This window comes from Trachemys scripta, chromosome 6 (genome assembly GCF_013100865.1).
Source record: "Trachemys scripta elegans isolate TJP31775 chromosome 6, CAS_Tse_1.0, whole genome shotgun sequence".
Classification (NCBI taxonomy): Eukaryota; Metazoa; Chordata; order Testudines; family Emydidae; genus Trachemys; species Trachemys scripta.
The window spans coordinates 98,442,370-98,457,311 of record NC_048303.1 but is presented as its reverse complement, the minus strand read 5'-3'; the positions used below and the strand labels follow the sequence as shown (position 1 = coordinate 98,457,311).

General features: G+C 38.0%; 1 protein-coding gene across 1 annotated transcript in view; it reads left to right on the top strand.

The window, feature by feature from the left end:
- LOC117879349 overlaps positions 1-14,942 on the top strand; it is a 101,499-nt gene that overhangs the window by 35,544 nt on the left and 51,013 nt on the right. Inside the window, exon 8 of the mRNA XM_034774470.1 lies at positions 302-471. Within this exon, the coding sequence (XP_034630361.1) occupies positions 302-471 (170 nt within the window). The remainder of the gene's footprint in view (positions 1-301; positions 472-14,942) is intronic.

Sequence of the window (14,942 nt, the reverse complement as noted above, 5' to 3'; positions counted from 1 at the left end):
CAGAAAATATTCAGGAAGCATATATAATGGAATCTCCTTTGTTTGGAAGAGCACTGGCTTTGTAACCACTTGATATAAAAATACATTTTGCATTTTCAGCTCATACTAGGGCTTTTTGAAAGTTGCACTTTAATGATGGATATGTTAGTGAAAACATTATGCAAACATACCCTGAAATTCAGTTATCCAAATGAGATCCATCAATAATTATATTCTACCCTCTTAATCAAAACAATAGACAATAAATATGGGCTTGTATTTTGTGTTTGACCATTTTGGTAATCTGGCTGTCTTTTTCCAGGGAGGCACATTCAGATTTTAAACTGCCATTGCTTGAGTGATGAGTGGCTGATCCACCTGGGACTACACCATCCCCAGTGTTTCACTCTTTACCATTGCCATGATGAAACACAGAGCATTACTCATAAGGGGTTAATGAAGTTCTTTCAGCACTGCAGAGACTCTCTTAAGGTAACATCAGCCTACGTTTTAGAATACAGCTTTACTTTCTGAGACATTTAGTATGATGCAATACTAATATATTTCAGATTTCTAAACATGTGTCCACAGATTTCTAAACGTGCTCTATCATATGCACAAAAACTGTAAAAGTAGCATCCCAGTAAAGAAGTACTTCATTCAACTGTCTGCTTTTCTTACCAACTTTTCACAGTATTTTAAAAATGTCATGTTTGTCATGATGACCAGTATTGTGTCCTTGATTCCTTGTGCTTTCCCCCATCTGTCTGTTGTACCATTCGTTTCTCATCTTATTCTTCATTTGTAAGGTCTCTCACCAAAGGCTCTTCAGCAAAGAAAGCAGTCATGGGATAAGAGGAAAGGCCCTCTGATGGATCAATAATTGGTTAAAAGTCAGGAAACAAAGGGTAGGAATAAAAGATCAGTTTTCACAGTGGACAAGGACCAGTACCGGATCCAGTACTGTTCAACATATTCATTACATGCTCTGGAAAAAGGAGTAAACAGTGAGGTGGTTAAGTTTGCAGATGACACAAAATTATTCAGATTTGTAACTCTTAACAGTCAGCTTTGGACTTATCTAAGGGATCTCACAAAACTGGGAGACTGGGCTACAAAATGGCAGATGAAAGTAATGCACATTGGAAAACATAATCTCAACTATATATACAAAATGATGGGGTCTAAATTAGATGTTACCACTCAAGAAAGAGATTGGAGTCATCATGGATAGTTCTCTGAAAACATCTGCTCAATGTGCTGCAGCAGTGAAAGCGAACAGAATGTTAAAAATCACAAGGAAAGGGGTAGATAATAAGTATGGAAACAGTTTTGTCGTGGTAGAATTAGGCAAAATTTATGGAACAGTCATGGTGAAAATGTACAAAATCAGTATGGTCATGACAACAAAAATATGTAACAATTTAATAATAAAATATTACAGTGTAACATTTACACAAAAACAAACTAATTCATTAGTTTTCATTTCCTTGTCAAAGTAAACTGTTTCAAAATTATATATGCATATTGTGCAATAATTTTTCAAACAAAAATAATGAAAAACTACAAAAATAACTAATTATTTTTAGTAAAATCCCTTTTGTAAACTGTTGTAATTTTGGTATAACAAATTATGCAGAGACAGATTATTTTTTTTTAATGTGGCATCTGTTGTCCCCAAGCACATTTTTATAAGATGAGAAAGAGTGTTTGGCGTCCATGCTGTTGACTGGTACTGCTAAGCATCACAGGACAAGTACTGACAGAGCTGAGAATTTGGCCATTGTGCTTCTCCAGAACTGGAAAACATCCTCGTTCCTCAATTCTGGAACTGCTCCACAGTAAGCCCAATATTCTCTCTGTGCTGGAATATTATCTCCAAACAGTTGTATATTGTCAGATACCGTGGTCTCACAAATGTCATAGTGTTTTGCTTGGTTTGGCTCAAATACACTGAAGTTAAGTACTGAAGAAAGTGGCAGCTGGTTGGTGAAAGCGGGAGGTTGAATCAGTGTCTGTGTATGACCCAAGAGTGGTGTTTTTGCAGTTGGGGTGTTGGCAAGTTTCACAGCAGCTCTCTGCCTACAACACAAAATCACACATGTCATTTTTGACTTGATGAGCACAGACTGTGGGCTCTTCATAAGCTGTAAGCGTGTTCATGATTCACGGTGCAAACTCTTTTAGAGCCTGAAGTTCAATAGCTGCTTCGGATTGGCAAAGATCAACAATCTCTTGAACACTTGAACTACTGCTACAACCATTCTCTTCTGTAAAAAATGAAACGTAATCCTCAGTGTGATAAAGAGCTGCATTGAACTAGGTGTTCCATCTGGTTATTGTGGGAGGTTGTTGTGATGGAAGGACTGTTCCCTCTTTCTTTTACAAACATACAGAACTGGGCTTTTCTTGCAGGGCAGGCAGTGAAAGCATGTTTTACAGCCACAATTAATTCATTTACTTTCAAAACTATCTTCCTCTACAGATTGCCCACAAAGTTAAGCAAATGTGCCATGCATGTAAGGTGTTCAGCATTTAAAAACAAAGTTTTCAAACCTCGATCCCAAGCTTTCCTCATGTACGTGACATTATTGGTCACAAATGCAGTGTTACGGTCAAATGGTAGGGCAGATTTTTCAACTGTTTCCCATATAGCTTTGTGGACGGTTTTAAAATTGACTGCTTCCAAAACAGTGTAACAAAAAAAAAAAAAATACAGCTTGTGTTCACTTGCATCGGAAGTGCCTGCATTGTCACTGCTTGTTGGGAAGGGGATGGCAAGAATGTTAAGCACATACGTTGTTTTCAGCATCGGAGTTTCACCTGCGACAATGCTAATTCCTTCACAGGACTGCAACTTTTCCTTTAGTTCTTCAATGTGACAGTCAAACACTTTGGAAGGTAACATTTTCTAAGATGATCTGCACTTGGTATAACACCTATCTTGCTTTCTAAAGACCATCTTAGTTTTGGATTGTCAAGCGTATGCAGGGGTATATTTGCGGCAGAGTGTGTTAATTTGAACACTATTTCTCCTGCAAAGCTGCTGCTTGGTCTTGGTATTAAACCGCTCTGTAACTGTTTTCTGCTTTTAAAAATTTCTATCTGCGTTTCGTTTGCGCTTATGAGTTGCACTTTCAAGATGCTTATCACAGCTAGAGTTTCTTATAAAATCAACATCTATATTGCATGATGTAGAAAACAACTTTCCTTCACTTTCATAGAATGTTTTAGGGTACTGCTCTGCTCTCTGCCTCGCACTTAATTTTGTCATTTCATTCATTTTTTTTGTTTGCTGTTTTTCTCTGTCTTCTTTCAAATTAATCGCTCTAATCCCTTCTTTTACAAGATGCGTGACTCTTACGTATTAAATTTGACAAAGGCAACGTGATGTAACATCCATAGTTACTGTTGCTAGGTGAGTGACTGTAAACAAAGTGAGCAGTGGTGAATGGAAACAAATGTTAGGGAGTTTATTTCATTTCTTTTTTTACATATACTTCTAGTTCTTACAAATAAAAAAAATTAAACAGTTTTATATGGATGGAATGGTGCACTTTAAGGCATTCTCTCTGTTTTCATGGTCAAACTGAAGTAAATGGCAAAATTCGTGGATTCTGTGCCAGTGATGACTGCCATGACATAATTGTGCCCATAATAAGACAGAAAATATCATAATGCTACCATATAAAACCATGGTAAGCCCACACCTTGACTACTGCATGCAGTTCTGGTCACCTCATCAAAAAAGATATATTAAAGTTGGAAAAGGCACAGAGAAGGATAACAAAATTATTAGGGGTATGGAACAGCTTCCGTATGAGGAAAGATTTAAAAATGCTGGGACTGTGCAGCATAGAAAAAAGATGACTAAGGGGGGAATATGATGGAGATCTATAAAATCGTGAATGGTCTAGAGAAAGTACATAACACTTCCTTATTCAACCCTTCACCTAACAAGAACCAAGGATCACCAATGAAATTAATAGGCAGCAGGTTTAAAAGAAACAAAAGGAAGTACTTTCTCACACAACATGCTGCCAACCATTGGAGCTCATTGCCGGGGAGATGCTGTGAAGGCCAAAACTATAATGGGGTTCAAAAAGAAACTAGATAAGTTCATGGAGGATAGGTCCATCAATGACTATTAGCCAAGATGGTCAGAGATGTAACCTTATGCTCTGGAAAAAGAAGAACAGGAGTACTTGTGGCACCTTAGAGACTAACAAATTTATTAGAGCATAAGCTTTTGTGGACTACAGCCCACTTCTTCGGATGCATATAGAATGGAACATATATTGAGGAGATATATATATACACACATACAGAGAGCATAAACAAGTGGGAGTTGTCTTACCAACTGTGAGAGGCCAATTAATTAAGAGAAAAAAAACTTTTGAAGTGATAATCAAGCTAGCCCAGTACAGACAGTTTGATAAGAAGTGTGAGAATACTTGGTGTCCCTAAAGCTCTAACAGCCAGCAGCTGGGACAGGACAACAGGGGATGGATCACTCAGTAATGGCCCCTGTTCTGTTTATTCCCCCTGAAACATGTGGCATTGGCCACTGATGGAAAACAAGATACTGGGCTAGATGGACCATTGGTCTGGCCCAGTATGGCCATTCTTACATTCTTATGCAAGCTATTCATTTGGCAGAGGAGGAAAATGAGTCACTGAGAAGTTAAAAGCCAAAATTTTCAAACATGTAAGGTTAAAACTAGAAACCTAAATCCTAGTTTTAGTCAGAATGACTTGTTCAAGGCCAAACGGTGAGTGAGAAACAGAACTGGGGTTAAAACTTTGGAGTTCCTGGCCCTCCAGCGGAAACTTGAGGCTCCACTTGGGATTCAGAATTACTTCAGTTTGTTTTAGTTTGTAATGCTAAAATAGGTTTCTGCATAGTGAATGAAACAACAGCCTCTGTCAAGTAGGGAAATAAAATCTGTGAACCTTGTCATTGTATAGCTGGCACTTCCTCTATATACAATGGGCAAAATTTATCACATATATTCCTGGAATAATTCCATTAAGAATTCACAACTTTTTCATATGCTGAAAGACTTTACAGGAAAGAATCTCTCTCTCATTCTAGCTATCATTAGTGATCTAATTGTTCAGTGTGTATTGCCATATAGATTCAGTTAAATAGTGGATTTCAAATTTTGTCAGAAATATATTTGAGAACTTTCATTTTAAAAATAGAAGAATCCTAGGCCTCTGGAAATAAAAATAAAAAGCCGCAGGTGCAGTGCTTTCACATCCTGTTGATCCTACTTGTAGTTCATAAACATCTGTACTGTTCTCCTAAGCATAATGAATCAAATTCTGCTTTCAGTTACACCAGTGTAAATCCCTAGGAGCTCTACTGATGGCTTTGCACCAGTGTAACTGAGTAGAATTTGGCCCAATATTTTCAACTTTCTCTCTTTCCCCTCCCAGCACCCGTAAGAGCAGCTTGTAATAGTCATAGAGGTCACAGGATTCAGGAAATAAGTAGATTAGTTGGATGTCTTTTTAAAATATCTTCAGATTATTTGACTGCCTTTTGTTTGCAAAACTCACTTAGTGATAGCCTTCTATCAACTTGGCATGTAATTGTGCAGTTCTGTATATCATGCCTAGCTATGCAAACTGAATAAAACAGTTTTCCATTCAAAACATTTTAACTAAGCAGTTAAAATATTCTGACTGGACAGTCTACCACTTGTCAGTAGCAACTTATTTAACAAACAAGTTGCAGGTTTCATTGTTTAGTCCATTAACTTTCTCAAGAACTGCAGTGGTGAATCATGCCCTAAAGTGCAACTTCTCTTAACTATATTCAAATCATCTTACCTTTTAGGGCACTACTGTGGCTCCTTATGTAACTCTGAGCTCACTCTCAACTCTGAACAACTTCAAGGATGAGGCCATATGTGACATTCCCATTTAAATAACCCCTAGATGTTACAGGTTTTTGGCTGGGCAACAGAATATGTGTCTAGTACATGACAGAGGGGGAAGTGTAGTACACTGGGGGTGAGGGCGAAACAACTTTTATTCATGTGACCAATACCAAATCCAGAATAACCAAAGCATTACATTGATTTTTTTCTTATGTAAATACTGTCAGTGCCTTCAGTACAGATGAGTTTTCGTAGGCCAAATAATCTCTTCCTATAGCAGTATTCATTGGACAGGGGGAGGAAATCTCTGTAAAGATGCATTCTTGGTGATTCTGTCAGATCATCCAGTTGTGTGCAGGGTGGATGGGAAGTGTTGTCCCCTCTGAGGAATAAGCTGCATGGATAAACGTATGTATTCGCAAAATGGTGTACGTAGTAAATACAGTGCTTACCCCTACAGATTACCTGGTAATTGTATTTAATTGCCATTTAATGTGTGCCCTTGTTTAAAGATGAACTCTGTAGGAAAGTTGTTGGGGGTTTTTTTCTGCTTGTTTTTTATATTAGAAATATGTCCTGGAGTCACTTGTTTTGTTGAAGGACCTTCTGGAAGACCAGAAAATTAAGTGGGATAATATCACCAGATGTGTTGCAACTTTCCCAACCCTCAGTTTAGGGGAGATTGGGGTTCTCACAGAGACTGCTTGTATCCCAGCTGTTTAATGTTAGGAGCTAGAGTTAAAGAAGTTTTAATTAAAACAAAACTTTAAGAGAAGTCTGACTCAATGTCCCGTTCTTCCCTGATCTAACTCATGGGAAAGCTGCTGCTCAGGTTTCAACCTGATGTGACGTCACTGTTCTTTTCCAGTTCTTCAGGAACAAAGGGTCCTTCAGAAAAACAGGGAAATCAAGCTCTGATATTTCTGTTTAGACAAATAAGCCATAACAAATCCTGGAACAAAATCCTTTTGGTTGAAAATATACTAAGGACCTGTCTACAGGTTAGTTCATGACAATCTGAGGTGTGAATATACCCTCACTAGCCTGCCGAGGACTAACTCTCCATATGGTTCCCGCTGACATGCATTAACAGTTTGTTAATGCTCTTTGATCTAGTTCTCTTTGAAACAGGCTAGACCACAGCACATTAACAAATTGTTAATGCATATCAGCATGATCCACATGACAGCTAGTCTGCAGCAGACTAGCGTGAGGTGGATTCACACTCTTGCTTGCCGCAGACTAAATGTGTGTGTAGACAAGCCCTGAGACTTGAATTTTCAAAGGGGTTTAAGGGTATTTGATGCTGAAATCCCATTAGAATTCAGTGGCAGTTTGACAGCTAACTTTTTCTTAGGCTCCTTTGAAAATTCCAGCCTAAGATTGACATTATACATTATAAAGGAGAAAAAAAGTAGAAGTAAAGAGTACAACCTTTTGTTTGTTTTATTTTGTAGTTCACCTTTGAACCACAAAATAAGATGTATTTACAATGTCATTAACAGTACTTAACTTGTAAACATCCAGTATGTATGTATTCAACCTGTAAACAAGAATGTGACTCAAAAGATAAACAGTTGCCATACTAATAGTTTTACATTATGTTTGTGCCCTGTAAATTAAACAATAATTGCATAGTCTAGAACACACTGGTTCTGATATTCATCAATAAGATCAGTGTTAGTAAGAAAATGTTTGTTATTAGATTTTGATTTGCCAATAAATAGTTAAATTCTAATTCATAATGGTTTATGACAAAGATCACAGCAGTTTTACCACAGCCATGTGTGGTAGTACAAAAAGAGCCACATAGGCTTTTAAAAGGGAACTTCTTCAAATACTGGGAAGCTATAATAGGCTTATAGTATTTGTATTCATTCTATAAAGTAAGAATCTGAAATCTACGTTCCTCAGGATGGAATGTTTGACGTCCTAGTTGACTAGATTTCTGTTCTGTTTGTTTAGTAATACTCATCTTTACCACATTGGAATAATGATTGTTTTTAGTATTTATATAGTGCTTTACATTGTAAAAGCACTCTACAAACATCAGTTAATCTACACAATGTCCTTGTAAAATAGGTAATTATCTCAGTTTTTTAGTTGAGACAGAGAGGTAAAATTACTTGTATGAGACCAAACAGTGGTCCTGATTCTTCTCAAAGGTGTAATTCCACTGACTTCAGCATGGAGTGTAACGCTATCAACTTCAATGGAGTTACTCCTGATTTACACCACTGTAAGTGGGAGGAGAATCAAGTTCAAAGAATGAGTGGCAGAGCCAGGATTAGAACCCAGGTGAACCTGTCTCCTAGTCTGAAGACCCATCAAAGTCCCAAATGCTTGGAAGTGGAACTAATAAACCTTGGGTATCTACAGGAATTAATGTCTAAATGCCATAATTTGCACTGAGGATTAATAAAACTTTGGCCCCAAAGTTTTAAAATCCATCTCCAATGTTGCAAATGCAATCAGTTGATAATGCAAATAATTGGGAGTGTAAATTACGGCTTTTAGGCATCTGACTGCATGATTTGCTGGTGCAGTCAGATAACTTCACATTTAAATGCCATAATTAGTACTTGCAATTGATTACTCTCACAAAATTAGTGATAGGATTGAAGCCCCTTTTAAACTTTGGTCCATCAATTTACAAATTATTCAATATGTTGATATTGAGGTACTGGCTAGTCCACTTTGCAGTTGTCACCAAAGAATACAAAATACATATCTTTATTCAAGTTTCCGTACAGTGATATGTTTAACAATGCAAATGGGGAAAAAAATCCACATCCTGGAACTATGCTTGGCAAGGTGTCACCATGCCTCCATGGGTCAAAACTGAGAATACCAAATTCATGACAAACTGCTGAGAAATAGGGCAGACACACCCAAAACTGATGGTTATTCTTCCATGAGCTTTACTCAACCAGCAACAAAAGTTAACTTCTGTCTCACCACACTGGCTAACAAGAAGTCAGAAATGCAGCCTCCTTTTGAATTCCAGTCCTGGATTCAGTACCCAGACACTAGACTTAATGATGAGTGGTAATTTAAAACCAATTTAATCAAACAAAAGGTCCTTCTGATCCCAAAGGACCAGCCACATACCCGGGTCAATATTTAACTCATATCTTACCCAATAATCATGCTGTTGCCAATCCTTTAATATCTAAAATCCAAAGGTTTATTTCTAAAAAGAAAGAAAGAAAGGTAAGAGTTAAAATTGGGTAAAAGAATCAAATACATACAACAATTGCAAAGTTCTTGGTTCAGGCTTGTAGCAGTGGTGGAATAAACTGCTGGCTTATGCCAAGTCTCTGGTTGCTTCCAAATCATTGGAAGGTCCTCAGTCCCTTGGTTAGAATGCTCCCATTAGTATAAGTCCATAGTCCAGAGATCTGAGCAGGAAAGAGGCAAAATGGAGATGCTTCCAGGGCCTTTTATAGCTTCTGCCAATCTTTCCTCATAAGTCATGCTTTCTAAACCTTTAATCATTTGTGTTGCTCTTCTCTGGACTTTTTCCAGTTTGTCCACATCTTTCCTGAAATGTGGCACCCAGAACTGGCAACAATACTCCAGTTGAGGCCTAATCAGCACGGAGTAGAGTGGAAGAACTACTTCTCATGTCTTGCTTACAACATAAGAACGGTTATACTGGGTCAGACCAAAGATCCATCAAGCCCAGTATCCTGTCCTCTGACAGTGGACAATGGCAGGTGCCCCAAAGGGAATGAACAGACAGGTTATCATCAAGTGATCCATGCCCTGTCACCCAATCCCAGCTTCTGGTAAACAGAGGCTAGGGACACCATTCCTGCCCATCCTGGCTAATAGCTATTGATGGACCGATCTTCCATGAATCCATCGAACTCCCTTTTGAACCCCATTATAGTATTGACCTTCACAACACCCTCTGGCAAGGAATTCCAGAGGTTGACAGTGCATTGCGTGAAAAAATACTTTCTTGTGTTTGTTTTAAACCTGCTGACTATTAATTTCATTTTGTGGCCCCTTTTTCTTGTATTATGAGAAGGAGTAAATAACACTTCCATATTTACTTTCTCTATACCACTCATGACTTTATAGGCCTCTATCATATCCCCTCTTAGTTGCCTCTTTTCCAAGCTGAAAAATCTCAGTTTTATTAATCTCTCCTCATATGGAAGCCATTCTATACCCCTAATCATTTTTGTTGCCCTATTCTGAAACTTTTCCAATTCCAATATATCTTTTTTGAGATGGAGCGACCACATCTGCACTCAGTATTCAAGGTGTGGGCGTACCATGGATTTGTATAGTGGCAATGTGATATTTTCTGTCTTCTTACCTATCTCTTTCTTGATGATTCCCAACATTCTGCTCACTTTTTTGACTGCCGCTGCACATTGAGTAGATGAGTTCAGAGAACTATCCATAATGACTCCAAGATCTCTTTCCTGAGTGGTAACAGCTAATTTACACCCCATCATTGTATATGTATAGTTAGGATCATGTTTTCCAATGTGCATTACTTTGCATTTATCAACATTAAATTTCATTTGCCATTTTGTTGCCCAGTTACCCAGTTTTGTGAGATCCTTTTGTAGCTCTTCGCAGTCTGCCTGGGACTTAACTATCTTGAGTAGTTTTGTATCATCTGCAAATTTTGCCACCTCACTGTTTACCCCTTTTCCCAGATTGTTTATGAATGTCAAATAGGACTGGGCCCAGTACAGATCCCTGGGGGACACCACTATTTACCTCTCTCCATTCTGAAAACTGACCATTTATTCCTATCCTTTGTTTCCTATCTTTTAGCCAGTTACCAATCCATGAGAGAATCTTCCCTCTTATCCCATGACTGCTTATTTTGCTTAAGAGCCTTTGGTAAGGGACCTTGTCAAAGGCTTTCTGAAAATCTAAATACATTATATCCATGGATCTCCTTTGTCCACATGCTTGCTGACCCCCTCAAAGAATTCTAGTACATTGTAAAGGGAAATCATGCCTCACCAAAAACCATGTTGACTATTTCCCAACAAATTATGTTCATCTATATGTCTGACTATTTTGTTATTTACGATAGTTTCAGCCAATTTGTCTGGTACTGAAGTGAGGCTTACTGGCCTGTAGTTGCCAGGGTCACCTCTGGAGCCTTTTTTAAAAATTGGCATCACATTAGCTATCCTCTGGTCATTTGGTACAGAAGCTGATTTAAATGATAGGTTACAGATGACAGTTGGTAGTCCTGCAGTTTCACATTTGAGTTCCTTCAGAACTCTTGGGTGAATACCATCAGGTCCTGGAGACTTAAACTAAACAGTAATATCAATTTGTTCCAAAACCTCCTCTAATGACACCTCAGTTTGGGACAGTTCCTCAGATCTGTCACCCAAAAAGAATGGCTCAGGATTGGGAATCTCCCTCACATCCTCAACAGTGAAGACCGATGCAGTGAAACACTCCTGCTTGTGATCCACTATGACCCCCAGATCCCTGTCTGCAATACTCCTTCCTAGGCAGTGCAACTGATTGTTCCTTCTTAAGTGGAGTACTTTGCATTTGTCCTTATTGAATTTCATCCTGTTTACTTTAGACCATTACTTTAGACCAGTTTGTCCAGATCATTTTGAATTTTAATCCTATCTTCCAAAGCACTTGTAACCCCTTCCAGCTTGGTATCATCTGCAAACTTTATAAGTGTATTCTCTATGCCATTATATAAATCATTGATAAAGATATTGAACAGAACCAGACCCAGAAATGATCCCTGCGGGACCCCACTCATTATGCCCGTCTACCTTGACTGTGAACCACTGATAACTACTCTCCGGGAACGGTTTTCCAGCCAGTTATGCACCCACCTGTAGTAGCTCCATCTAGGTTGTATTTCCCTAGTTTGTTTATGAGAAGGTCATGCGAGACAGTATCAAAAGCTAATGTCAAGCTATGCCGCTTCCCCCCCATCCACAAGGCTTGTTACCCTGTCAAAGAAAGCTATTAGGTTTGTTTGACATGATTTGTTCTTGACAATCCATGCTGACTGTTACTTATCACCTTATTATCTTCTAGGTGTTTGCAAATTGATTGCTTAGTTATTTGCTCCATTATCTTTCTGGGTTGTGAAGTTAAGCTGACTGATCTATAATTCCCCAAGTTGTCCTTATTTCCCTTTTGTATAGATGGTCACTATATTTTTGTCATTTTCTAGTCCACTGGAATATCTCCTGTCTTCCATGACTTTTCAAAGATAATTGCTAATGGCTCAGATATCTCCTCAGTCAGCTCCTTGAGTATTCTAGGATGCATTTCATCAGGCCCTGGAGACTTGAAGACATCTAACGTGTCTAAGTAATTTTAAATTGTTCTTTCCCTATTTTAGCTTCTGTTCCTACCTCATTTTCACTGGCATTCACTATGTTAGATGTCCAATCGCTACTAACCTTTTTGGTGAAAACTGAAACAAAAATGTAATTTAGCACTTGTCATTTCCACATTTTCTGTTATTGTTTCCCGCCCCCCCCCCCCTCCATCATTGAGTAACGGGCCTGCCCTGTCCTTGGTCTTCCTGTTGCTTCTAATGTATTTTTAGAGTGTTTTCTTGTTACCCTTTATGTCTCTGGCTAGTTTAACCTCATTTTGTGGCTTGGTCTTTCTAATTCTGTCCCTACATACTTGTTTTATTTGTTTATATTCAACCTTTATCATTTGACCAATTTCCACTTTTTGTTTGCCAACTTTCTTGAGCTCTTTTCCCCCTTAGACTTGCTTCCCATGGGATCTCGCCTATCAACTCACTGAGTTTGCTAAAGTCTGCCTTCTTGAAATCCATTATCTTTATTTTCCTCTTTTACCTCCTACCATTTCTTAGAATTATAAACTCTATCATTTCATAATCACTTTCACCCAAGTTGCTTTCCACTTTCAAATTCTCAACCAGTTCCTCCCTATTTGTCAAAATCAAAACTTGAACAGCTTTCCCTAATAGCTTTCTCCACCTTCTGAAATAAAAAAAATTGTCTCCAATACATTCCAATAATTTATTGGATAATCTGTGCCCTGCTGTGTTATTTTCCAAAGAGATGTCTGGATAGTTGTCCCCCATCACCACTAAGTCCTGTACTTTGGATGGTTGTTAGTTGTTTTTAAAAAAAGCCTCATCCACCTCTTCTTCCTGGTTAGGTGGTCTGTAGTAGACCCCTATTATCACATCATCTTTGTTTTTTACGTCTCCTATCCTTAACCAGAGACTTTCAACAAGTCTGTCTCTTATTCCCATCTCAACCTCAATGGTCTCTGCATTGTCTCTCTATTGATTTAGCTTGTTCCTGTACTTTGAACACCCAGCTTTGACCATTGGTTTGCACCTGGACTCTGGCTATGATGCTGATTCTGGGTTGATGATGGGCTCTGATCTCAATTTTGACCCTGGCCTGTCCCTGCATCTCAATTCCAGTATCATTGTTGGCCTCGTCCTGACCCTACACCCAGCTTCAACAGCCACGCCAACCACTAGGCCTGATTACTGGGAGGCAGTGCCTGACATCACTTCTCACCTCATAGGGATGTTGTGAAAATAAATAAATTAATGTTGTGAAGCACTCATATTATATATACCATCAGATCAGGATTAAACAAAGACTGTGAATGGCTATCCAACTACAGAAGCAGTTTCTCCTCCCTTGGTGTTCACACCTCAACTACTAGCAGAGCACCTCACCCTCCCTGATTGAACTAACCTCGTTATCTCCATACTGATTTATACCTGCCTCTGGAAATTTCCATTACTTGCATCTGAAGAAGTGAGGTTCTTACCCACGAAAGCTTATGCTCCCAATATTTCTGTTAGTCTTAAAGGTGCCACAGGACCCTCTGTTGCTTTTTACTCATATTATAGTGATGAGAACCATAGAGAAGTTCATAAGGAAATGAATTCTGTCTTCAGAACAGTGTTTGGGTAGTGTGCAGTGAATAAGGCTTGGGAGTTAGACACTGAATAAGGACAAAACAAAATATTGACTATGCATCTTGTGCATTGACTGAGGCAGGAAAAACAGTATCAGATAGCTTTTTTGGTCGCTGCCTTATACTTATAGATTTAATGTACCCTAATAACTTTAGTTTAAATGAGTCAAGTTTTTCTAAAGTCTGATTATATATACAAATCATATAGTACAACTTTATATAGATGGGCTGTTTTTGCACCTGTTAGTTATTAATGATCTGATAACAATGATTTTTTTAGTTTTTAAAACAAAAGATAAAGGAAAAGTAGATCTGAATAATATATTTTATAATAAAATACACTATCTTGCTAGGATTTGATTCTATAATTGTCTTTACCAAGGAAGTCCACTTATTCCTAAAGGATGCTCAGTATTTTTGTGAGGGAAAACGAAGAATGCAAATGAAAAATAACCACCAGAGGGAGGCCATAAATTACCATTACCCCATAAATATGACATAATATTTTTATACAAGCATAGCAGAAGGTATTCCATCTTTATTTCAAGATGTAAATGTATGTGGTTCTTCTTGAAAATTATTCCTAATAATTCCATGTATTTTAATTTTTCTTCAAAGAGATAGTGAAAACTTTTAATCAGATGCAGTATATTTTTGAATGCTCATAGCAAGGAGAAGACACGTATTGAATAAAAATGCAACCCTACTAGGTTTGGGACAGTGTAAAATCCAATCTCCAATGAAGTCTGTGGAAGTTTTGTCATCAACTTCAGAGGAACTAGGATTTTACTCTGTGTCTTAAATGTAAGGAAATCATTTTATCCACCAGGCTACAAAATGTATAGTTTTTGCCTTGAATATTTTTTAAGAGTTTTCAAGAGTTAACAAAGAAGGTGACAATATGAACTTGTTATGGTTTTCAGGGATCTGCAAGGGTCACACAAAGAGTGGAGACCTATTTGGTACCTACAAGAAAAAGTTGTAACAACTAGTATTTCCAGAAGGAAAGGTGCAGGCTAGACATGAGGGGCAAGCTGCTTCTTTGAGGGATTTGTTCAATCGGAACTTTCTATCATATGGTGATATGGAAGCAGATAGGTAAATGAGTTTAAGACAAAGATAAATATC